This window comes from Labeo rohita, chromosome 9 (genome assembly GCF_022985175.1).
Source record: "Labeo rohita strain BAU-BD-2019 chromosome 9, IGBB_LRoh.1.0, whole genome shotgun sequence".
In the NCBI taxonomy this organism is placed as follows: Eukaryota; Metazoa; Chordata; class Actinopteri; order Cypriniformes; family Cyprinidae; genus Labeo; species Labeo rohita.
Window position 1 is genome coordinate 2,353,586 of NC_066877.1, and position 27,816 is coordinate 2,381,401.

Sequence of the window (27,816 nt, forward strand, 5' to 3'; positions counted from 1 at the left end):
TAAGTAAAATGAGGATCTTTTTATTTTAGACACTTCACCAAAGAGATACATTTGAGCAATATACAAAACATTTTATTTGTTTTTCATAGGAAGTGCTTCAAAATCTACATTTTTACATTTTAAGGAAAATGTTTGATGGAAAAACCAATAACAATATCAGCTCAAAAAACTTCAGAGTTCATCATCTTCACAGTAGACCAATGCACTCACCTCTCACTATGTGAAAACTGCCCATCATCTGTCTATCTCACAAGTAACAAATGCAAATGTGTCACGTTTTAACCCTTATTAACACTGGATACAATGCAATAGAACAGTGTGTGTGTGTGTGTGTGTGTGTCTGGGCCAGTCTTTCCAGGACTATGCAGAAGTCTCCGTGTGTTCACGCCTGAGCCAGTCGCTCCAGGACTCTGCGATACTCCGCCAGCACGTCCTGGTAGCTTTTCTCCAGCTCCTCGTGTTGCAGTGTCGTGTCCATCTGGCTGATGTGTGACGCCAACTCCTCTGGCCTCAAACATTTTCGCATCTTAGTCAGCTCACGCTGGTTTTTCTACACACAAGGCAAAAGTGTTGGGAGAAAGTAAACAGGTGTCAGTACAGCGCAGGAGAAAATAAGATGCAAAGCAGCTCACCCGATCCCATCCAAAACCTGCCATTGAACAGAAACCCCAGGGCAAATCTGATTACATCACAGCTCAACTTCATGTATAAAAACACAGCGAGAGAAAGAGGAGAGAAATAAAAGAACCGTGAACAAAATTGAGTCTGTAAGGTTGTTGAGAGGCTTTGGCACAGAAACAAGTCTCATGGAAGACGAATTCAAAAGAAAGCGCTCACACACACACATATTCACTAAATATATAAAATATTCACTGAACAGTTGCTAAACCCATTATTTCAATAATCTTCATTAGTTTTTCACATACAAAGTATTAATTACTTTCTCCTATCTCAGGTTTATAAGCAGTGACAACTGTAAGCAAGCCATCGATCACCTGATTTCTCAGTTAATCTACTTCTAAAACATAATTTGCTAACAGGAGCATAACATTTAAGGGAGTTTACATGCATGACAAATCAGCCAACCACTGCTGTCCTTATATAACTACCATAAAAAAATAAGAGCAGCTTTAAACTTTATATTTGAGGTATTTCTGTGTGTCATTTATAATACACAAATGTCAAAACCACTATTGAAAACCTATGGGAAATTCCAGAGAGAAGCCATGGTGAAATTAGCCTGTCGGGTCGGTCTACCAACTGATATCACGTCTGAACAGCTCTATTGTGTAATCTTTTAGTGAGTGCTAAAGCACTGCAGACAGTCTGTGCAAATCTAGGGATGTCAAAAGTACTGAGGCCAGATTCACAAGACATTCTTCAGAACAAAACTCACAAAATGTAAGCATAAAGTTAAGAATATTCTGTATTCCCCAAAATATTTATCAGAAATGTTCTTATTTAGGATTGCCCTAACAGGGTCCGTACAGATACTGTAAAATGAAATTCAAGAACTTTCTAAAACTTTTCAAACTAAAACTTTTTTTTCAATTTCTTCAATCAGAGATCTCACTTATCAAACAATCTCTTCTATTTCAAATTCAAAAAAGATAAATACAGAAATAAAAATATACTAATAAAACAAAATGTCCCAATCTGAATAATGATTTGTGAACCATCAATTCAGATTAGAATGATTTCATTTGATTTGAATTATTCAGAATTTGTGAAATGATTCACAAACCCGTTCCAATCTGAATCAAATGATTCATGATCCACGCTTCGAAGTCCTGATCTGAATAATGATTTACGAATCATCATTTCAGATCAGGACTCAAATCACAAATCATTTGATTTGAATTATTCAATTCGAGAAATGTTTCACAAACCCATTCCGATCTGAATCAAATGATTCGCGATCCACGCTCCAAAGTTCCGTTTTAAAGCAAAAGATTTGCATTCCACGTTCCAAAGTCCCAATCTGAATAATGGTTTGCAAACCATTATTTCAGACCAGAACTCAAATCGCAATTCATTTGATTTGAATCATTCAATTAGTGAAATGATTCACAGACCCGTTCTGATCTGAATAGAATGATTCATGATCCATGCTCCTAAAGCAAAAGATTAGTGTTCCACTCTCCAAAGTCCCAATCTGAATAATGATTCGCGAACCATCATTTCAGATCAGAAATCAAATTGCAAATCATTTGATTTGAATCATTCCAAATTCGTGAAATGATTCACAAATCCTTTCCGATCTGTATCAAATGATTCACGATGTACTCTCCGAAGTTCTGATCTGAATGATTTGCTGACCATCATTTCAGATCAGGACTCAAATTGTGAACCATATGAGTTTTAATCATTCAATTCACAAAATGATTCACAAACCCTTTTCGATCTGAATCAAATGATTTGCGACCCACACTCCAAAGTTCCAGTCTAAAGCAAAAGATTTGCGATTCATGTTCTGAAGTCCCAATCTGAATAACGATTTGCAAAACACCATTTCAGATCAGAACTCAAATCGTTTGATTTGAATCATTCAATTCACAAAATTATTCACAAACCCATTTCAATCTGAATCAAATGATTTGTGATCCACACTCTCAAGTTCTGATCTAAAGCAAAATCTTTGCATTCCCAGCTCCGAAGTCCTGATGTGAATAATGATTTGCAAACCATCATTTTAAATCAGGACTCAAATCGCGAATCATTTCATTTGAATCATTCAATTCGCGAAATATTTCACAAACTCGTTCTGATCTAAATCAAACGATACGTGATTTGAAATCCAGATCTAAGTCAAATGATTCGCGAACCCAGTCCGAAGTCTCGATCTACATTAAATGATTCACGGTACACGATTTGAAATCCTGATCTGAAACAAATTATTTGTGATGCACGATCTGATTAGAGCACTTCGAAACAGTAAATCATTTTGAAACGCAATGGTTTAACTGATTCAGAGTTTCAAAAAGCTCCATTTCACCCATAACTTTGTGCTTTTTAAAATCATTACAAGCGATGTTGAAATTCGAAAATGAATGGCTCTTTTAATTTGATTTGGTTTTTGCTACCGAATCGACTGAAATGAATGATCAAAGTCATGAGTTTGAATCAATTGGAGCTGTCCAGAATAAATGACTCACTCAATTGATTTGGTTCTCTTTGGTTCATCTGTTCCTCTTTTTGCATCTTCAGCTATGTTTACACAACATTGTCAGTTCTACAACTGGCTTAGCTCACTAGTTTTCTGACATTAACTGAAATAAGCGGAAAAAGTATGCTTTTTTTTTTTTAAAAAATTCCAGGCCTTAATGATCATATATAACCTCTTAAAGTCAGGTTAACCTCCAACTTGTCTTAAATACCCAAATGTAAGGTGTTTAATGAATTTATTGGCTACAGGGGTGCAAAAAGACAGCCTTCGGTTTTCTACATGGAGTTATTCAGCAAGTCTTCAGCAGGAACTGCCATAAGATAACACCAAAGGAAAAAATATGTTCTTCCAGCTTATATAATATTAACCAAAGAACAATTTACTGATATTGTGAGAACTTCAAGCAAGTCTGTATTGAAGTATTGGGCAATGTTCATTATTAATAAATCAACTCCTACATCCCTACCTGCATCCACACACAGACAATCTGTTGTGAAGAAAGGAAAATCTGCAACACATTCTGAGTAAAGAGACCTCCAGAAAACAGAGAGAGAGAGGCATATGGTCTGCAGATCCCGCTCTATTTCCTTTCCAGCCTCATGTTTTTCACTCTTTCTTTGGCTCTGTCTCTTTCGTCTGGTGTGTATGTGGTTATTCTGCTGTCAGAGTTGTCTGTCCTGGACAGTTTCATCATGAGAGCGGTTCTGATCCAACACATTACCGCTGCTGGAGCTTCAGCACCAAAGCACATACCATATCAAACCACATTATCTGCAACACATCAACTAATATCACCACAACCTCCAAGGAGAATCAAGACACATGCAGCGAAAAGAAACAGCTAACTCAGTTAAAATATAAACGCAATGAGATGAAAAGATAAAGACCACTGCACAAAATATTTGGCAACAGAATTTTGTAAAAACAAAAGCCCAAAAACCTGTCTGACATTCTTTCTACTGTGGAACCAAAAAAAAGAAATTCAGCAGAATGTTCACGCCGCTCTTCTCCATACAATGAAAATATACAGTAATGACAACATATGCTCCGAAGAAGATTTGAAAACCGCAGACGGAATTGCAGAATCCAGTCAAAAAAACCGGAATTTACTGTATAAAGCATAATGTCATGGAATTTGTCAAAGTCTGGATGAATTAATCAAAAGTAGGTCATTGCACTTAAGTCAAATCGTGATATGGACTAGTATCTTTACATATTAAAGCAAAAAGATTGAGTATATATACATTTTTTCTTCATGTTTTAATTTTATTAGTAACTTGTCAAAAAATAAAGCTTGTTTAAGTTTCATTTGATTAAAAGATAAATTAAATTTATATTTTATGCCCTCATTTGATAACCAGAAAAATTTTTAATATTGTAGAAATAAACTTTAATAAATTAAAGTTATGCATTCAAATAATCAGACATGCTTAAACAGAATTTGGAAACAATAAAACGGTGAGAAAAAAATACAAATTTTGTTTAATAAATTGATGTTAACTTGCATGTTTCATAATTTTAATTAATTAGACTTGCGTTTTGATTTAAAAAATGTAATAAAATGTAATTAATCATTAAAAAAAAGAGCTCAGAAAAATTTAAAATGGAAAAAACTGAATCTTAAAAAATTAAAACAGAGAAAAAAAATGGAATTTGGGGAAAAAAAAAAACGAAATTTGGCAAAAAAATAAAACAGATTTCATAGGGCCCTTAAAACATCATAAAATAATTCTAGAAGCACCTCATATGCTATATTCCATAACTTCTGAAGACATGATACACAGTTTTGTGCGAGAATCATGAAAAAGTCTTTTTTTGTGTTCCACAGAAAGAAATCAAACTTTAAAAAAATAAATAAACATGTTTTTTGTTTTCAATTAAAATGATTATGCTGCTTTTTTTTTTTTTAAGAATTTATTGTTGAATAGTAAATTAATTTTTTTTTTTAAATATAAAATCAACATTTATTTGAAATAGATACATTTTGTAACATTACAAAAGACTTACTGTTACTTTTGATCAATTAATGGATAGTTAATAAAGGTATTAATTTATTTAAATAAATAAAATAAAAATAAAAAAATCTTACTGAGGCCAAACGTTTGAACAGTAGTGTATTTCTTTAAATATTCTGGCCAGTATGATAATGCATAGATTTTATTTCTCTGATAATCAGTGCAGGGGTTGTGTGGGCTTAAGGATAACTACTTAAGACATTAAAAATACAGTGCGTTTAAATGATAACTATAACATATACACAAGCCTGCAGAAGGATAACTATTGAGGTCAAAAGAATTTCGTGACATTGCACAGCTCCGGTCCTGAGATACACAACCGCAGCGTGTCTTCATGCAGAGAGAGCGGATTAGAGAGAGAGTCCGTGTGCAGGTGACTGGGTGCTGCATTCTCCCTGCTAAATGGCTCCGCTTAAATCAGATGCAAATCTGTAATAATGACACTTGTTGTGAATGGAGCTCGTGGTGTGGATGTGGAGACTGCGGCTGCCGCCCGGTGTGAGCCATTATACCCTCAAACAAACCCAGACCGAGGCCTCGGGTCCCTCTCGCTCTTAACACCGCGTGAGAGGATCACACAGGAAACGGCGCAAACTATTCACGCCACTCAATGAATAAATTATAGCAGACAAAGACTGCAGAATATCAGAACAGCAGCCCTGAAAGAGTTTTGTTTCTGTTCATTTTTATATAGCACATATAAACAGGCCTAGAAATGTGCAGCTCTCTTTGAAGTGCAGAAATGCTTCATTTCACATGTTGTAGTTTGAGCTGTGCGGTTTGGAGAATGTTATACAAGCAGGCCAGCCTTGGCAGTCGCGGCCGGGGTTTGTTTTGGCAAGACTTCACTTGTTTTGTTGTTTCTTGAAATCCATGTTCAGCACACGAAGCTCAGGCTCCGCTCTCTGCGCTTTATGACTGACTAATCATTGCATGGGAGTTGTAGCAGTTACGCCTAATGGGTAATGTACTCTGTGTACTAAGCCAGATTGCAGTCATTCTGCTTCTTAAAAGCAGTCAGTCAACGTAGACAAACAGGGATGGACCAAACATAAGCAAGTAAAGCACACACACTTACTCTGTATGGTCCATAGAGTCTTTTTTTCACTTCCAAGCGAAATTCTCTGGCTTTCTCTTCATCGCTCATGTCTGTGTTTCTGAGGCGCAGAATTTCATAAACACGGCGTGCATGTTTCTGAAAGTTAGACAGCAGACGAGAAACATACTGTAAAGATTTGTTTCTTTAAACAAATATTCAAGCTTTTTCAACAAAGTTTGAGGACAGCATCTGTGGCATCTTGTGAGGGTCAGATTCTCTTTAAAAGCACTTGCATGAATTCTTTAGTAAAATGTTTGATTCAAATTACGGCGGGACTACTTTCAGTTGAAAGTCTGGTTATGCGTTACCAATTCCCGTGAGTAGAGTTCAGGAAGCCCATCATTTTTGCAAAATAAACACAGATAGGATGATTATAAAACAAAGCCAAGGGGTCTTCTATCACCCTGAGGGGGTTTATTTTATGATAATGACAAGCCAACTGTGCAATATTTATTCAATTACATTGTTTTCCAAAACAATAAAACCTGAAAATGAAATACTGAATTGGCTTTAAATGATTTTATGTGAAAATAAAGAGAGCACTGAGTGATACAAGTGACAAGATCTAGCAAAGCTTTACACTGACATTTAAAAGTCTGGGATCAGTAAGATTGATCCTGTACAAAATCCTGTAAAAACAGCAATAGTGTGAAATATTTTTTTCTATGTGAATATATTTTAACATGTAATTTATTCCTGTGATGCAAAACTAAAATTTCAGCATCAGTACTCCAGTCTTCAGTGTCACACGATCCTTCAGAAATCATTTTAATATGCTGATTTATCATCAACGCTAAAAACAGTTGTGCTGCCTAATATTTTGCTACAACCTGTGATACTTTTGTTCAGGATTCTTTAATAAACAAAAAAAGAACATTAAAAAGAACATTATAAATCTTTTTTGACCATATAATTTACCATTTAAAAGTCTGTGGTCTGTCAATTTTTCTTTCTTTTCTTTAAGGAAAATAATACTTTCATTCAGCAAGGATGTGTTGCAGTTAAGGTCAAAAGTTTACATCCCCCTTTCAGAATCATTAAAAATGTGAATTATTTTACCGAAATTAGAGGGATCATACAAAATGCATGTTACTGTTTATTTAGTACGGACCTGAATAAGATATTTCACATAAAAGATGTTTACATATAGTTCACAAGAGAAAATAATAGCTGAATTTATAAAAATGAGTTCAAAAGTTCTTAATACTGTGTTGTTACCTGAATGATCCACAGCTGTGTTTGTTTGTTTAGTGATAGTTGTTCATGAGTCCCTTGTTTGTCCTGAACAGTTAAACTGCCAGCTGTTCTTTACAAAAATCATTCAGGTCCTACAATGTCTTTGTTTTTCTAGCATTTTTGTGTGTTTGAACCCTTTCCAACAATGACTGTATGATTTTGAGATCCATCTTTTCACACTGAAGACAACTGAGAGACTCATATGGTTCAAACACTCACTGACGCTGCAGAAGGAAAAACAATGCATTAAGAGCCACGGGGGGGGGGCGGTGAAATAATTTTAATTTGAAGATCAAGGTAAATTTAACTCTTTTTGTCTTCTGGGAAACATCTTCTGTAGCATCTGAAGGGCAGTACTAAATGAAAAAATATGACATTTGTGAAATGTACACATTGTCATTCTGTTCGAAAGTTTTCACCCCTGGCTCTTAATGCATTGAGTTTCCCTCTGGAGCATCAGTGAGCATTTAAAAACATTCTGTAATAGTTGCATATGAGTCAGTTGTCCTCAGTGTGAAAACCAAAGATTTTTTTGGGATCTGAAGGATTTTTCTGAAGAACAGCGGGCAGTTTAACCATTCAGGACAAACAAGGGACTCATGAACAATTATCACTGGCTGTGGCATTCAGGTAACACCACAGTATTAAGAATCAAGGGGATATAAACTTCTGAACTGGGTCATTTTTATAAATTAAGCTATTATTTTCTCTTGTGGACTGTATGTAAACTTCTTTAAGTGAAATATGGTCAGTACTAAATAAAAAAAATTACATGCATTTTGTATGATCCATCTTATTTTGGTAAAATATTTAACATTTTGCAGATTCTGAAAGGGGGATGTAAACTTTTGACCTCAACTGTAAACTAATAAAAAGTGATAGCAATTACTTATATTGTTAGAAAATATTTATATTTTGAAAAAAATGTTCTTTTTAACTTATTCATCAAAGAATCCTGAAAAAAAAAAGAATCACAGGTTCCAATAAGAATGCATAAGATGCATAAGAGAATTCTTAAAAAAAAAATTAAAAAAAAAACATTAAAAATCTTACAGATCCCAACATTTTGCATGGCAGTATATCGGAAATTCCTGAAAACTGTTAGTGTGCCACTGATGCTATCCATAAAGCCTAAGCTATGACATACACACATGTAAAAGTCAAAACCTAAATCAAAGGAAGAACATCATACATCATTAATCATATGAAATAATGTTCACTGTGCTATGTAGGTAACTTCCCTAAGTTTTCTTAGAAGCCTTTTGTTTTGCTGATAAGGGCAAAAAAACATAGATGATTAAATTATTAGTTTCTAATCAAACATAAAATCTTACATCACATTACAATAAGGTGTAACTTCCATGTGCTAACTTTAAATTGAGAAGAGTAATGCAGTTTGGTAACAGTAAAAAGCAGCAATTTCGGATTGACTCTTTAACCTTGTCCAATTCTCTGGGGTTAAAAGCATCTTGTTCTGGGATTCCCGTGCTATTCTGAATCTGTAACCATGACTCCTTCAGTAACCATGACTCCGAGAGGTCCACCATACCTCACGCAGTTCCCACTAGGGTAGTATGGAGAGCCAAGCATTTTGCCTGGCCATGCCACTGGCACCACCCTGAGATAATCACTCACAAACAACATGAACAGAGGGGATTGTGGGGCATAAAAGGAGATGCTGGGTTATAATTGGAGCAGTTAAAGAGTGGCCGGAGTGGCGAGAGAGAGGAGTCCCACAGGGGTCACTGTTAGGCCCACTCCCACTCACTACCTGCTAATGGCCAGCGGCCTCCAGAGGAAACGGATGTTCACTCCTACCTTGAGGGGCATTACAAGTTGAAAACCCATCAGGACAAAACCATTACCTCTATATATAAATGCACAAACTCTTTGTAAAATTAACTGTATAATTACTTGGCTTTTTCATCTACAGTACACAGCATCAAAAGCTTCAAAAAACACGGCAATAAAAGGTCTAGGTAAAATAGCTGGAAAAATATGTTAAATACAGTATCTTCAAGTTTGATCTGAAATTATTTAAAACTTTCAGGGTTTTTTGGCAAGCTGTTGTTTAAAAGTGCATTCAAAATACAAAATGGGAGTAAAAAAAACCTATATAACCTTTCAGTTTCTGAAAATATAAACAAGGAATGACTAATTAATTCAACTTATATGCACCAATATAACCATGTAAAATAAACAGTGTTACACATATTTTAAACTAAAACATTTTAAGGCACAAAATGTGACAGAACTGTTTTTAGTGATCACACAACAATGATTTTACTGAAACAAACAGTTCAAAAGAACTGATTTATTTGAATTAATCTATTGAAAGAGGCTTGAAAACAGGTGATATTTGGTTGTCACACTCTTGGTCTTTAATAGTGAAATGCACATTAAATCATTAAGGGTCTAAAAAGGTCACTGAGCTGTGGTGCAATCTCATTCCCTGCTGTGTTTTTTTCCTGACTATTTCTATCAATAAAAAGGAAGAATTTAGTAAGTAAAGCTGCAAGGGATGCTATACCTTGTTGATCTTGAGTTTCTCTCTGGCCTCAGACACCATCTCTTCACTGAAGCCCTGAGAGAGTTTCTCACTGGAGAAGGATGGCAGAGTCAAGCACAGCTTCACCAGCACGAAATCTCTCAGCTTCACATAGTTTTCAGACGGGTCCTCCGCTGCAGAGCAGACAATTAAGAAAGAGTCAACTCATGAGAGTCTTCAAAGTTTTCAACTGGTAAAATACAGTATAAAGACACTGACGCCAGACAGACATAACTCAACCTTCATGAAAACACTGATTACATCTGCCGAATGCATCACTGGTGAAAATTAAGCTAAATGCATGTTTATTCTGGTAATCAGGGGAACAAAGACTTACTAAACTACTGACTAGTAATTAGTCACTGACTGAAGAGACAGAGACAGAGTTTAGGGTTGGGTGATATACTGAATAAGATATTGTCATTGATGTTGCTGGCATTATAAAATTCAGGATTAAACTATTAGTCTAAAGTTGACCTCACTGCCTCACAAACACAGGAGCATTAAAACAAAGATGTTTTAAAAAGTGTCTTAATATATTAAACTTCAGTAAATATATCTCTATACAGAGAGAGAGAGAAATAAACAGAAAACTGAAAGTGCTGGTAGATCTGGTAGAGTGTGGTCGCCCCCCCCCTCTCTCTCTTTCTGAATAATTGTGTCTTTGTTGAGGGGGTGAGTGAGTGGCAGCATGTGGCCAGCACATTTCAGCAGCAAACTGCCGGCAATTAACATCACATCCCTTCACCTCCCCAAAACTGAAGGCAGAGCAACTCAACAGCAACAACTGCCTTACCAAAAGAAATTCACAACACTTTGCCCTCTCTCCCTTTCACACACAGAATATCATTAGAATGGAGGTGTGATCATACAGGTTGGCTTTCTGAAAACACGCTCTAATGGTACAAGGCTTTAATAATTTTTTTATTCAGATAAAACCATTTGCAAAGAATTTCCAAGATCAAAATCAAGAAAGAAACAAGCGTAATTACAATCGACTGTATTAGAACTTTCATGTTGTCATTTTTGGCTGCAATAATGCATGTAAAATTTAGACAGCCTAAAAAGGTTTATGTTAGCCATTGATTGTTGTGAAATAAACCCAAAAGCTTGATAAGAACCCTGACACAAAGTGAAGACTTTACATTGTCCCACTTATTACACAGCCACTTAAATAAAATAAATAAATATATAGAGATTATAGAAAATATTTTATCATTTGAGAATAAAGAGGCTGTAGGTTAATCTGAAATAAATTAATTCAGCAGTCAGCAATAATCCAGCGGGCTGTGCAATAATGTAGATTATATATAATGGATAATAAAATTATGTTAGGGCCAAACGATGGCCGACGTTATAAATCTATACTGTATTGTTGTGACTGTTTTTAACCTAAACACTGTTAACACCTTTATCGTCTTCCAGGGGTACCATTGTGTGGGACAAGTTATAAGCCAAATGATAATACTTAGCATTAATGGTTTGGTTCAAGCCTTTAAGTATGAGAAATAGTAATAGTGATCCTGACCAACACCACTAGTAATAAAACGTCCTAGTAATAACTAGAGGTCCCAAAATTCTCTCGGGTTTCGGGTCGGGTTTGGGTTAATATTTAACGAATAGCTTCAGGTTCGGGTCGGGCTCGGGTTTGTAGCCAAGGTAAAACTATATGCAGCAGGCTATGTTTTCACTGACGCACGCACACACATTACTTGCACAGAGAGATCGGAGAACGTGCAGTGCAAACACAGAAACACTGTGGCGCAGAGAAACTTTTATTAGCTAATAAAATAGCATCGATACTGACTCGCTACATTATATTTCTCAGCAACGAGTGGGTAAAATCGTTGTAACTAAACTCAGCTTCATTGATTGTAGAGAGAGAGAGAGACGCACAGACGCAGGTAATCACACACAACTTTCATTCCCCTCTCTCTGGCTAATTAATTCAAATAAATGTTATAATTAATAATTAATTTAAATAAATGTGATATTACCACATTTCACCTCTGTGTTTGATTTAAAGAATACAGAATGCTAGAATGTGCCATAACTGACGAAAATGACCGTAATTTTTATCCTTTGCCTCCAAGTCGTGCATTAAAATATTTTAAGGCTCATGCTAGATGGATTATCCCTTATATAACTTTTATTTGCCATCTGTTGAGATCTGTTTTGCTCTTGTGCCTGCCCTGATCTCTCTGTTGGCAAGTTGAGAGCAATGATTGCGATACAGCAATCAGGAAAACTTATTATAGTTTACAACGAAAACTGCACAATGAAAGAATTATGATCTTGTAGTTACAACCATTAAAAAAAATTGGTGGAATTTATTATAAAATTTCAAAACTGGTAAGTACTTATTATCTTTTCCTTGTATGTTGAACCAGCCGTGAGCCTTAATGAAACTCTTTCTTCGTATTTGTTTACTGGCCGTTGCATGCAATCGCAAAATACAGCATATTTAAAAAGTTATTCATTATAAAAAACCAATTTCGGGTTTGAGCTCTAAATTTAACAGTGCCGCTCGAGTTGCGTTGGGTCGGGTCAGACAATCTCGGGTGCAGACCTGGTTCAGGTTTCAGTTTAAAGCCCGTGCAGACCTCTAGTAATAACCTCAATAAAAATAGAAATAAACTGCTCAAAATAACAGAATCTGAGCTGCAAAAAATCTAAATATTGAGAAAATCACCTTTAAAGTTGTCCAAATGAAGTTCTTAATGCATATTGCTAATCACAAATTAAGTTTTTATATATTTACGGTAGAAAATTTACAGAATATTTTCATGGAACATGATCTTTACTTGATTTCCTAATGATTTTTGGCATAAAAGTAAAAAAATCAATGATTTTGACCCATACAATGTATTTTTGGCTATTGCTACAAATACACCCGTGCTACTTAAGACTGGTTTTGCGGTCACACAAAAGATCACAAATGTTTAATCTAGCCGTCTGTGTCGGCTCATACCTGTGATGTCCTGTACTTTAGCAGAAGTGCAGTAATATCGGTGGACTGTCTCTAATAGCTGAGCCCCGTGGCCTTCTCCCTGGAATGGTGGCAAGACCAGCATCTGGCTACACACACACACATACACACACAAAAGCTTTAGTGACGGTTCACAGGAGAGAAGATGCTTAGGCACAATACCAATTTAAGGTTAGAGCTCTTGAGCAACAGTTCTGCAAACACAGAGGTCTGTTACACCTCCAGCACCCTTCAGACGCACACTACACTACTGACTTTACAGAATCTACTGAAACTGACACTATAGACCAGAGGTTTTGCTTAAAGACCAACATTTCACATTGAACATCAAGTGAGTCAACACCATAACAAAACTGTTAATCACATAAAATTATTTATAAAAAACACCTTAATGTTGTTCAAACTTTCTGCAGTTTCTAATACTTACATTGCCAAAAAGATTACATTCTGATAGCCTGTAATATAAATCAATGAAATATTTATAACAATATAACAGACTACTTACATGACCTGCATATACATTTTATAAATGCATATAAAGTTGTCACTCATATCTCCCACTAGAATCTTAGTAAGATGATATAATGTTTAGTTTTATGATCAAAGCTCTGTAGGTTTTATTGTAGGGACAAAACATGCAGTGCAATACAATGATGACTGTATGGAAAATCAAGTAAACCTAAGCTGCATTAGCCCAGTAGGTGTTCATACTGAAGTATCAACATAAAATATAATTTGTAACACTTCACAATAAGGTGTCATTTGTAAACAATAGTCAATGTATTAACTAACATCAACGAACAATGAACAATACATTTTTTATGATTTAATAAAAACAATACATTTAATAAATTTAATGCATTTATTAATCTTTGTTAATTTTTAGTTAATAAAAATCCAGACGTTTATTGTTTGTTCGTGTTAGCTCACAGTGCATTAATTAATGTCAACAAACACAACTTGGGATTTTAATAATGCATTAGAAAATGCTAAAATTAACATTAAGATGCATAAACGCTGCAGAAGAATTGTTGATTCTTAGTTTATGTTAACTTAAGTTGTTAACTAATTAACCTTACTGTAAAGTGTTAATTTTATGTTCAGTTTATAAAAATCAACCTTAAGGGGGATGTTTTTACAATTTAAAAATAACTTTTACTTGCTAAAAAACTCAATCGATCAGATGACATAAGGCATGTGGTAGATTGAGTAAACAGAGTTTTCAGCAAAGTTTTGATCATGATAGAAATTAAGGACCTAATATATTTGCACATCAAATATGACACCACTAGCTAATTAATACGTGCATAAACAAACATTACACAGTATTTGCCATATTACCAAGGGAAAGAGTGAATGGATGTGTGACCTTTGACATCAACAGCAAAAGGAATGGATGTTTTGTCCTGCCATTAAAAAGTTGATAATCCTGTTTATTCTACCATTCGTTCTACATACGATTATGTGCTTAGTAGCAATTTATTATTTGCATTTAGCACGGTTTTTCCCATGCTATCAGAACTCATTGTGGGTTGCGACCCACTAGTTGAGAATTACTAATAGAGACGGTCACACTTTCATCCGCCTCATTTTAGCTGCTGAAAATATTCTCAAATACAGTAAGCAATGATATCATCAGTCTGCGAAAGGTTATATGTGTTCATTCAGCAGTGGCCAACGTAATGAAACGTTAGTGCGTCTTGCCAATCAATACATTAGACTCGTTTTCAAAACGAGCTTTCGGGCGGGTGATGCTGAATTCGTGGGTCTTATAATACCCAGAGAGGGGCTGGCACACGAGAGATGCAAGACGGTAATTTGGGAGTTTTAGGGACAAGGGAGAGAGAGATGTGTAATTTTCTTTTCCTTTTTTCGCAGAATAAAGCAGATAGTGGGCACGTGCTTCCTTAGTAATTACCTGACACGTGGTCTGGTTTTGTCTGGGTATACGTAGTAATTATACACTGTCATGTAGCCAACCGTCGCGTAGAGGGTCTCTCCATCCTTATTGTACTTCTCGAATCTGTAAGAAAGACAGAGAGATAGAGAGAGAGATGACAAAGGCAGGCAGGTCAATCGTAGGCACGCTCCCATGCACCGGACCCCCCCCCGTCGTCACCGCGAACACGCTGCGGAGGGCCAGTGGCCTGTCGCTGCACCTGCTGGAGACACTGAATGCATTATGCACTTAATTGGTGCACTGCAACTTAGAGCAGAGAGGCAGGCATCTAGCCTCTTCACATCACTCCAGTCCATTTGCCCATTGTCTGTTTTAATAGGTGCCAAAGCAAAGAAAACACAGGCAGAGTCCCCTTCACTACCACTGGAGACTTCATTCAGCGTTTCAAAAGACAACAACATTCAATTCAGCCTCTTGGCCTGACTCAAGAAAGAAAGAAACACAAGAGCAAAGAAACGAGACAAACAACACAAAGGAAACTCTTGCCAGATCAACAATTTGCCTCAATGCAGGAGAAAATATAATTAAAGCAGCCTGATAATTGGCCCCACAGGCCCCACAAAGGCAGGAGAGACGTAACTGGGCCCGTTCGGACGCTTTACACGTGTGCGAGTGTGAGAGAGACCCACTGTTCAGAAAGTTACTGTTCACTATTAATTGACACTACCTTCTTATCGGCACTCGCTGGCTTTGTGAGAGCACTTGATTTCTATTTTTGCTGCCAACAAGTTACATTTATTCAAAGAATAAATCTAGATATATCTGAGAGACCTTTTATTTAGCATTTCTCTGTCACTGGTTATCAGTTGGTTTTGGACCCAGGTATTACATTCACAGGGCTCTACGCTTACTTTTCTTTTAAGGAGCACCTTCTAATCAGTAATCAAAAAATCTGATCAAAATTCCCAGCCTTCCATTACAAGGTGATATTTGACACTTGTATTTTGTTTTTACCTTTGTAATGAGATTTTTCTAACTTTATTATAAGTGTCATCTTTTATCCCAAATTTAAAAAAATATATATATACATATATTTTATAAGCTTTTTCAAATTTCTAATTAAAACAGAACAGAATAATAACAAGTAGAATAAGAGTAAGTTGCCAATCAAATTAAATCAGTAATTAATTAAAATGTATTTAAAAATAAATGTATTTGTACTACAGAGATGGCACAGAACAACACAGAAGTGGCTTGAAGGTGTATTTTCATGTTTAATGAGGCTCATTCATAAATTCATGTTGAGATTAATGTTTTAAATTTAAAATTTTGACTATAGAAATGACTTAAATAACTGAAAAGATATTTAAAATATGAAACTAAAACTGCCAGTAGGTGGCGGTAAATCACTGATATTAACACTGAATCATTCGTTCATTTGATTTGTTCGAACAGCTTATTCATTCAGGAATAAAGCAAGAGACTGTCTTTATGAATGAGAAATTGAATCAGTAGATTAGTTTAAAAACGGACGTTATTCATAAAGAAAACACCGCTGTGTTTGAATGGACATGCGAAGCGGCTCAGTTGCGACCTGTTTTAAACTACTTTTGACGACAAAATCAGGCAATAGTCAGACAATGTCACTTAATATTAATTTTTGTTTATTTAACTGTTGCATTAAATCAATATCTCATTTATAAACTCCCTTAAAAATCATTAAAAGCCGTCACTCATCTTAGATCATCGCAATCTCAGAAGGTTCCATCATAATCAACAAAGCTCTCTACACTGCATAATGAATCTCTTATTTACACTCTTTCTACACTTTGTTTATTAAAGGACTTGTGAGATATGTCTGTGATACATTACTCAACGTTGCAAAAACACACAGAAACCTTTTTCACACTGGTGCTCCTAAATATTTTTCATAGTCGCACGAAGTAGTTTTCAGTCGCAAATTGCACTGTAAAGCCCTAATTCATATCAAGTGGTAAAAAAGGTCCTTAAAAAACAACTTTATTACTCTTACCCTGATCTGCATAGGGCATAAGGCATAGCTAACCCAAAAATTAACATGTTGTCATCATTTACGGCCCTTGTGTCAAACCTGTATGACTTTCTTCAGCAGAGCACAAAAGAAGATATTCTAAATAATGTTGGTTACCAAACCATTCTGATTACCAGTGAATTATATGAATTAAAAAACACAGACTTTAAAGACAGACAGATAATCTAATAAGTTATCGAATAGGTTATCTAATAAGTTACCTGAATTATCTAATAAGTCATACATTTGGAACAACATGAGGATGAGCAAATGATGATAAAATGTTCAATTTAGGACAAACTATCTCTTTAAGTGGAAAGTACATAATGTATCTGTATCTGATACTGTAACAGTATCTGCAACACACTGTCAATTACCACAGCGAATAATTTAGTTTTGAGTTGATGGTAAAAAACAAACATGTTTGTATTACTTGATTTGTACAGTTGTCTAAATGATCCTTTTAGTGGTGAAACTAGAGAGACTTGTTATAGTCAGCTGGTTATAAGTTACAGACAGACATTTCTGTGGTAGATGTAAACACATTCTGACATCCTTGCATGTATGATGCAGACTTTTAAACATGTTTAACATATGAAGTCTTGCGGTTATTTTTTCAAAAGTATATTTATTTTAAATGCTTTGTGTCTTGCCATTTAGACAGACAAGCATTACAAAAAAAGTGGTTCTTGCAAATGTTCTCAAACTGAGAAATGAGGGATTATTTTCTGTGGTAATCATCAGGAGGCTTCACATGCTGTCAATACCTGAATCTATAGCATTCTTTTATTATGAAGAAATGTGACAAATATAAGAATACTTGATGCTGATACAGACTGAATCTGATCTGTATTAGACACTCACACAAGGAAGAAATCCCAGCGATCATCATCCACATCGATGAAACTGGCTGTCTCAATGAACCACATGAGGAATGTCTGCAAGCGCTCATGGTACTCTCTGAAGCCTGGACACGAGATGTCCACCTGAAATCATGAAAAGCAGTGAAGTGTGTAAAATGTGTAGTGGCAAAGTCAACACTTCCTAACAACACTTTTGCATAACATGGTACATTCAAAAAGTCTAAATTCAACATAGTTATAAATACAACAATCTTTCATTTGACTTTCTCCGTATCTGAAACGTTTATTTTCTGCAGGTAACAAATCCTATGTGAGCGAGAAAAAAATAACATGAATCAGTAAAACCACAGCATAACACTCTTCGCTATTCGTGATCCAAACCTGTTACAATGACCTGAAAACTCGACTGTATTCCAGTTTGAATGCTGAATGACATTACCAGCTGTCCGAGCAGTGACTCAACATGCTGTGGGACACTCTGTACCTTGTGTATCTGATAGGTGAGATCCTCTCCTGCCTCCACATTGTGAACTTTGTAGGTGTGCAGCAGGCTGCCGAAGGGTTTGAAGTTGGCCTCTTTCTCCAGGAGAGAGATGAAGTCATCTGTGTTACAGCAGAAACCAGCAGGAATGATCTCTCTGATCTTGCCCTCCACATCATCTGGCTGAGAACAAACACAGAAAGAGTGAGCAGCCTTTAAATGACTAACTACCAACATTTCAACAAATGACTAACTACAAACATTTGCTATGAGAGAACAGCATTTATGTAAGAGACCAGTGTATATTACAATTCAAACAAGAGTAACAAAGCAAAGTCAATATTTAAACCTCTAAGAATCACATGTAAAGAACCGTGTAAATCTGAAGTCACACTGAATTTTACTCAGTTAAAAGAAAAAAAAATGTATATGCGAAAACAATTGCTTAAATGAACATTTCTTATGCTCTCCAAGCCTGCATTTATTGGTTCAAAAATACATTAAAAACAATAATATTGTGAAATACTATTACAAATCAAAGTAACTACTTTCTATTTTAATATATTTTAAAATGTAATTTATTCCTGTGACGAAAGCTGAATTTTCAGCATCGTTACTCCAATCTTCCGTGTCACATGATCTATCAAAAAATCATTTTAACATGCTGATTTGATGCCCAAGAAACGTTTATTACTAATGTTGAAAACAGTTGTGCTACTCCATATTTTTGTGCAACTTATTTTGAAATAGAAATCCTGTTTAGAAATCATGTTTCACTGTAACTTTTGATCAATTTAATGCATCTCTGCTGAATAAAGTGTTTTGAATAGTAACATACATCTAATTTAAATATGCCTTAAATATGGCTTCAGAAGAAGATGGCACATGGATTACTTGAAACTTTAATTGTGTTTGTTGTTGTTGTTGTTCTCTTAGGAACTGAACAACCACTGGTCACTAGCTGGGTTTACATCCAAAGTTGCAAATTTACCTTATGCGCAAAATTGGAATATCGCCTAAAACATTTGAGAATAAACAACATTTCCATCCAACGAGTCAAAAAGAACTAATCATCACTTCCTGATAAACTGGCACTAAATATCACTAAGAAATGTAGGAGAAGCTACTGAATATAATAATTTTCATGTATAATAAATTACTTGCGCCTCAGAGCGAGCACACAAAAGACAATAAATGCGGTCATTGCTTTCGGAGGTGGATGCCTGCTGTTTGGGAACGCAGTTGCCTAAGACAGTTCTGTGAGGCAATTATACAGAAATACTTGGACGACAGACTTTGCTTGGGCATTAAAGAATGACCATAACATTTCAGATGCTGTGCAACAAGATCAGTCCGCTGGTTAGTCAAGTTATGCCATCCCATCACGCAGTCTTTTTTGATGCACATGGAGAAAATTATTTGGCAAATGCGTTTCCATCTTCCATTATTCGCATGAACCCTTCGTCAAAAACCACTTCAAGTCAGCGTAAAAACAATTTTGCGATTTTTTTTCCTGAAATTTGGTATTTCCACCACTCATTTCTGATGCAATGCTTCAAAACAAAAAAAAAAAACAGGGCAACGGAAACATAGCTACTGTCAGATTTCACTATATGGAAAAGAGCAGCATGAACATTCTGCTAAACTCCTCACTTTTTGTCACATGAAACAGCATGAGGGTTAGTAAATGAAGACAGAATATTGCGCTGAACTATCCCTTTAAAGGCAAAGATCCGCACACGAGACAGAATGTGTGCATCTCTATAGAGGAAACACGCGTTCATCTTAATCTAAAGCACGTTTCAAGCTCCCACAGAGTGAGAGCGGTTAACTCAGCTGTGTCTAGTATACAGTGAAAGCAGCTGAATTTAATCATATAAACTGAAGTGGCACATTTATGAGTTATGCGTCTATTCCCCCGGCGCTTGGCCTTACATATAATCACAAAAGAGCCCTAACAGAGTAATTCCCTATTGTTCTGTCATTAAGCTATACTTCAGCTGTGATTGGCATGGCGCAAAAAGGAATTAAAGGAAAAAAATACATATTTTTGTGGCACAAAAAGGAGACCCATTAGGCAATTAGCAATGTCAGCTGAGGAGTTTCCAGCCCCCCTCTTCCTGTGCCTCCTCTGAAAGACCACTTAATTGAATACATTTACTACTTATCTTAAACCATGAATATCAGATGAAGTTCCCCCCACCGTAATGTGTCCCAGCTTCTCACCGGGCAATAAAATTTAATGAATTGATCTCGACTTAACAAAAAAAAAAAAAAAGCCCGGACATGTATAATAGGCTCCTGTGTTCTGAGGCTGGTGAGCGAACTCAATCAAACGAGTTTGCCCTCTCCATTCACGGGCTTTGGGGGCGGACAATAGCGCCACCCCCCTCCTCCACCCTCTCTGGGATTTTTTTACCCAGCAGAATGCACACCCATGTTTGCATTGTATCCATTTCCAGCGGGGCTGACATGAGAACACTTTGTATTAAGTTGCTAAGCAGGGCCCTTTGGCCGCGTGATGGGCCTCGCTTGTGTCGCGGGACTCTTCATTCACAACGGCCACAAAACACACGACAAAAGGCTAATGCAACACGCCGCTAATTCCTGCTCATTCAGACATCAGCTAATATCAGAAGGGGATCGGTGCACCTGCAGCTCAGTAACACTCACTATTGTACCACTGCATTATGGGAGCGAAGAGAGGACGACAAGAACGGAGCAGACAGAAAATGGTAAAAACAGACAGTTTCTCAGGCAAATTGCTCAATCGCACAAATAAAAGCGAGCCATTGTGGTGTTCCCGTATTAACTAACGCCGCTTAAGGATCCAAGACTCTTCAGAGTCTTAAGGTTGGTTTTGAGAATGCGTCTTCTTTATACGATGGGGTTCAACAACAGCACTGAATCCAATTACACTGAAAAAAAACCTTTTAATCAAAGACATCTTCATCTACAAGGAAAAAAAAGATGAGAAAAGAACCCAATATGAGCAACGGTGAAGCGCCGTAAAAGAAAAGCCATAATAAAATCAACTATCCTCACACAATAAACACCTTAAGTATGTTTAGCGGCTATAATTACATGCTATGCTTAAAGGTGGAAGACATTCGGAAATGCCACTAAACAGTCACGTGGTGTCAGCACACAATATATAATTAGTTCTAATACTAATAAGTTCAGGTCTACAAATCTACAACTACCTGAATCAATCACATACACAAGCAAGCTTGTTCTAATACTGTAGAAAGGATGAGCTACAATATAGGTCAGTGTGTCTGTTAAACACATCTGCTCTCTGTAAAAGGTTTCATTAGCTGGAATGAGAGTCTGGGATGGTGTGAGACAGGCCTGTAAAGTGTGTGTGCAGTAGACACAGGGAGATCCAGTAACTCATATGACTGCTCAACAATGGTGAATAACATTACTGGAACAGCCCTCATTTAAAAAAAAAAACAAAACAGCAAAACAAATGGCATCATTTATTCATTCCAGAATTATATGACTTCCTTCCTCTTAGAATACAAAAGGTTCTTTTTTGTACCAAAAAATTTCTCTCTTGACAATAAAATGAATAAGTTTGCAACAGGCTTTCCTGTAGCTTAAAAGTCATGGGTTCAATTCCCAGAGAAAGCAAGGAATTATAAAATGCAAAATGCGTCCCTTTAAATGCACTGTAAGTTGCTTTGGATAAAAGCGTCTGCCAAATGCATAAATGTAAATGTATATAAACCAGCGGTTCTCAATCATGGAGTCTTAGCAAACTTCTATGGGGACGTCAAGATTGCTAAAGGAGAAGTTCAGTTCTAGAACAAAAATTTACAGATAATGTACTCACCCCCTTGTCATTCAAGATGTTCATGTCTTTCTTTGTTCAGTCGATAAGAAATTATGTTTCTTGAGGAAAGCATTTCAGGAATCATCTCCATATAGTGTACTTCAATGGTGCCCCCAGTTTTGAACTTTCAAAATGCAGTTTAAATGCAGCTTCGAAGGGCCGAGGAAGAAGGGTCTTATCTAGCGAAACAATCCGTCATTTTCAAAACAAACTGACAATTTAAATACTTTTTAACCTCAAGTGCTCATCTTGTCTATGTCTGCATTTTCCTGGTCAATACAAAAACTCCCATCTTGTTTTCTTCCCCAACTTCAAAATCATCCTACATTCCTGCAGAAGTACCGACCCAGTGTTTACAAAGTGAACATGCAAAGAAGATCAAATGCCCTGCAAAAAAAAAAAATTAAAAAATTAAAACTGTGAAGTAGGGTGATTTTGAAGTTGAAGAATGAGATAGGAGTTTTTCGACATACCCTAACTATCATGAACCGGATTACACAGACTACGCATGCGTAGTTAGATCATTTACACTAGACAAGACTTTTCTTCCTTGGCTGGGATCATTTAGAGCCCTCTGAAGCTGCATTTAAACTGCATTTTGGAAGTTCAAACTAGGGGGCACCAATGTAGTCCACTATATGGAGAAAAATGCTGAAATGTTTTCTTCAAGAAACATAATTTCTTATCAACTGAAGAAAGAAGACATGAACATCTTGAATGACAAAGGGGTGAGTAAATTATCTGTGAATTTTTGCTGTGGAAATTGACTTCTCTTTAAGTATTTTAAAATACAACAAACAAACAAGCATTAAAATAAGCTAAAACAACTAGGAATCAAAATATTTCTTATTTAAATCCCTAAATTTTTAGAAAGTGTGATTTCTAGACCTAAATATTTAAAAAATAAAAAGCATGAGAACAGTCACTGAAGAACATTCAGCTCTTAAAACTTTTTGAATTCTGAAATGTAATTTCCAGAAACTAGGAGTGTCAGGCTTTCAAATATTGCTGAGGACAGGGGGAGGCCTTGGAGTCAAAAAGGTTGAGAATGACTGCTAAGTCATTTGATATATTTATGTAAAGAACATAACGAAAATGTCATTAATCACTAAAATTTCCCCTTTTTTAAAGCATTAAGATGAAATAAACAATGACATCAATGATTTCTGGTCACAAGACAAGTGAAAACCAATGCTTTTTGGCATAAAATGGCACCAACGTGCCATAACACAAATTTCAGTCTGTTCCCACCACAAAGCTAGCGCATGACAGAAGACTTGGCATAAACCGCATCATTTCTGGACAAGAGCAGATAGAACATTTCTCCTTTGTAATCTGGCACAAGTCATACATGTTTGGATGAATGATGAATTTTCTGTGACATTTTTTAAATTTAATTAAGAAGCACTAGAAAAAGCAGGTTTTGTGCAACATTTGGAGAGAATTTCTCTCCAATTTTTAAATGAATTCATCAAATTACCCGGAGTGCAGCTGTGATCTGCTCTTTATAATTAGGACTAATATCACAACACGAATACTGAGCTTAACTTGACATGGCCAACCAATCACATCAGCAACATGTAAACAATAAGAACAGACACTCACCACTGCACTGCTAAAACTAATGCTAATAAAAGATGATCACTGTGGCAATACTGTAAAACACCCCTGAAGAGTGCTTTTCATTCAATGAGAGTTATTTATTATAAATCCCTGTAAATGCCAGTTTTGCTCTTTGCTTGGCTTGTTGAGTACAGCACTGTGAGCACAAGCATTCTAGTATTGACAGGTGTGGTGTGTTTCCTAAAGGACAACAGAGAACAAGTCTAAACTTGCTTCTGAATCCATATAAAGCATATAAAGGCATCAAAGCATATAAAGAATGTAGTTACACAAATCGTATATATGCAAGGTGTACTAATAAAAACAATAATCATCATCATCACAATTACAGTAAGTTTAGCTAAATATAGTTAGTGGGCATGAAATGGAAATGTATTTTCTATTCCCTAAATGCATCTTATTGATCTTACTGTAAATTATTAATATATGCTTTTTTTTTGTCTTTTTAATTCTCTAATAGTTTTTTAATTAAAATTTCATATTTCAACTTACTGAAGAAATGACAGACTTTTCTCTAGTGAAATTCTTGCCCTTTCTTACAATCGGCTGTATGATTAGCCTCTGTTTAATTAACATCAGATGGACAGAACCAAATCCCCATCCTAATCCCCTTTTTTCTGATAATATTCATTGAGATACTGTTATATTTTTTATTAATAATTTTAATTTGTTTTTGTTTTATAATTTCCCTTTTCATTTTACTTAAAGTTTTTTTTCAATTTTGATGTATGTTTTTGTCATTTTTACCTTTTTTAAAGTTTTTCTATATAGTTTGTGTTCATTTTTATTTCAGTTGTACTTCTTTTAGTACATAAAGTTAAACTAAATTAAAATGAGACATGCTGTTTTGGAAACCAAGGAAAATAAGTTCACTTTTTTATATTTTATTTCAATAAATTAACATTTACTTTAATGCTTTAATGAAGATTTTTTTTATGGATTTAGATTTAGATAACTATAATTAACCCTATAAAACCAGTGTGTTTATGACTGCAAAACAAAATTTAAACATTATAAATCAAATACAAGTTTGCAATAACAAGCAGCATAATGGACTGTTTTTGTACAGCTAAAATAACTGGATTTTAACATTTTAATTCCTAAACATGCTATTGCTGGACAATGATGACATATGATGGCTTAAAATAATCAGTTAGAATTAAAGACTTCCATAAATCATGCTCTCTATTTTCATAATAAAAGTATATTAATCTATATTAGCCAGTTGGATACTGTTATTGACTTGAAATATTACAAAAAATGGGTGAATTTGAAACAACATTTTCATTAAATGACAAAACACCAAATATTTAAGTTAGCATAAAGTCCGCATTGACTGGCTCCTACCCTTGCTTACTGCTTACTCCTGCGTATGTTGGAAAGGCACATGGCATGCACGTATGCACTGAGGTGTGCCGTATAACTGCCTGATTCTATAGTCAGCTGACTCTGACAGCATTCCTCTCTGTTATGACACTAAATGTTGCTCCCCACCTGTGCAGACTCTGTTCAGAATGTGATGCAAATGTAAATGCATATTTTCAATGGACTGTATGCTTACAGAAACTGTGCATGTAAACAAAGTCAGTGAAATGGACATATATAGATGGACAAACAATAAACAAGCTGTACCTCCACACAGTCAAACTTGTCTGTGACCCTGGCCGTGTACTTGACTTTGAACAGCGTGCTCAGGTTCCCTGCACTGTAGTAAAGCTGGATCTGAAGACCTTTGTAGCCAAACGCCACTTCACTGTGCCAAACACACACAGACACACAGAGAGAGAGTTATTACATTTATAAACACACGTATAAGAGTATATGCAATGGTGTGTGATACATACTCATCTCCATACAGCTGATGACTGTACTCAGGGTGAAACGTTGTGCTTTCATCATCTATTTCCTCTGGGAACCGCACTACATCAGACAAAAAATTAATTTGATCAACTCTTTATAATGTTAGACATTTTTTTCTTTTTAAGTGATGATTAATGATTTACCTAATTTCAGACATATAGCTTCATTAGTGTCGCATTTATACTCTGCAAGTTTCTTCTCCATGTCATTCACAGCTGTAGGAGAGGCACAAAGAAACACGTCAATCATAACAGCACAAAAAAACGTCCAAACTATAATTTTTGTCATAACTACACAACTCACACATGAAGATTCTACTTTATGATACAATATAATAATGCAGCTGATGCTGCACTGCAGTTTCACAGATTTTAGTGTGGGGTTTAAATGTTACTGCCTGAAATAACTTCACTAATCAAATATAACTAACTTAAATTTCTTTGCACAGAAAATAAGATTTTCTTCCATTGCTGTTTGACATTTTAAATCATGCTGGAAAATATGATCATCAGGTTTTATGTGCTTTAAACTATTGACTGTAACTATACAATTCAACCATACTGATCATATCATTTGTTGTATCATTTGCTTTACTGATCATATAATTTGTATTGACAAAAATGTACTAAAATGCTAAATTGAAAAATCTGCATTATTGTGCTTAGTCTTTTGGACCCAAGTGTATGCCAGCATGTCACTATCTTCTAATGAACGTATCTATGTTTTAACATATATGTATCTTTACTTCTGTTTAGCAGATTTATACTCAAAAATAATGTCAGATATAAAGGCATGCACATATCTAATGCACGTTACACTGACAGCTCACATAGGCACAGCATACGGCGAGTTAACCTGCAACTGCGACATATCTGATCATTTTAATGTGCGATTTTTCATCTGTGTGATATTGTGAGTCGGTGTGTGTTAGTATATCTGACATTAAAAACAAACAGTTAATCATGTAAACAAACATGTGCTGCTCATCTCTGTGTTGATTAGCATTTAGCCGCAGCTAAAACTCTGTTTCTCTAATCTATCTGCTCATAGCCATCGGCACTCAGCACCGCTCAAGCTCTAACATCACATACATACACACGGTTTACAACAGCAGCCGCAATAAAACACAGCCGCTATTATAGAGGGTTTTCACACTCACCCGCCATTTTTGCACGTCTTCTCCGCTCAACCCGCCAAATGCCGAAACTACTTCCTGTTTACCCACGTGCTTCCGCTCGCTAACGCCATTGGAGGAAATCTCACAGCGTTGTTTTTCTCATCGCATCAACATCAGATTCGGCTCCAACACGCGTTTTAGTATCACCGCTGTACTCTGAACGTTACTTCGAATATGTAGCAGCCACATTCCTTAGCGACTTAACGTAAGGAATAAATAATGTCCCCTTAGTTGTAAATGCAGACAATAGCATCTCAAAAACAGTCATAAGGGTAAATTTTTTGAAAATGAGATTTATACCTCAATATAAATATATCTGAAAGCTAAATAAATGAATTTTCCATTAATGTATAGTCTGTTAGGACAATGTTTGGCTGAGATACAGCTGTTTTTAAAATCTGGATAATGAGAAAAAAATCTAAATAATGAGAAAATCGTCTTTAAAGGAGAAGTCCACTTCCAAAACAAAGATTCACATATAATGTACTCACCCCCTTGTCATCCAAGATGTTAATGTCTTTCTTTCTTCAGTAGTAAAGAAATTATGTTTTTTGAGGAAAACATTTCTGCAGTTTTCTCCATATAATGGACTGATATGGTGCCCCGATTTTAAACTTCCAAAATGCAGTTTAAATGTGGCTTCAAATGATCCCAGCTGAGGAAGAAGAGTCTTATCTAGCGAAACGATCAGTTATTTTTATTTAAAAAAAATGCAATTTAAATACTTTTTAATCTCAAATGCTCATCTTGCCTTGCTCTCCCTGAACTCTGTGTATTCTGGCTCAAGACAGTTAGGGTATGTCGACAAACTCCAATCGTGTTTTATTCCTCAAATAATTTTTTTATTTATTAAAAATTCTATGATACAATGTTTTCTTTTAATAATTTAAATTAAAGGCATTACAGAAATGCTACTATTATCAATAAATACAATTATTATTTGTTTACAAAATGAAGAATAGGGAAGGGTT

The 27,816-nt window shown here is 35.6% G+C and overlaps 1 protein-coding gene across 1 annotated transcript; it reads right to left on the reverse strand.

Annotated features, from left to right (window-relative positions):
• On the reverse strand, positions 1–26,918 carry hat1 (histone acetyltransferase 1). Its single transcript, XM_051118946.1, has 11 exons — positions 26,828–26,918; positions 25,812–25,883; positions 25,653–25,728; positions 25,441–25,561; positions 18,351–18,530; positions 17,868–17,989; positions 14,972–15,076; positions 13,036–13,142; positions 10,047–10,198; positions 6,260–6,376; positions 1–550 (listed from the first exon to the last, which is right to left on the reverse strand). The coding sequence occupies exons 1-11, from the start codon at positions 26,832–26,834 to the stop codon at positions 383–385; spliced, it is 1,227 nt and encodes a 408-aa protein (XP_050974903.1). The 5' UTR covers positions 26,835–26,918; the 3' UTR covers positions 1–382.
• Between the last annotated feature and the right edge of the window lie 898 nt (positions 26,919–27,816).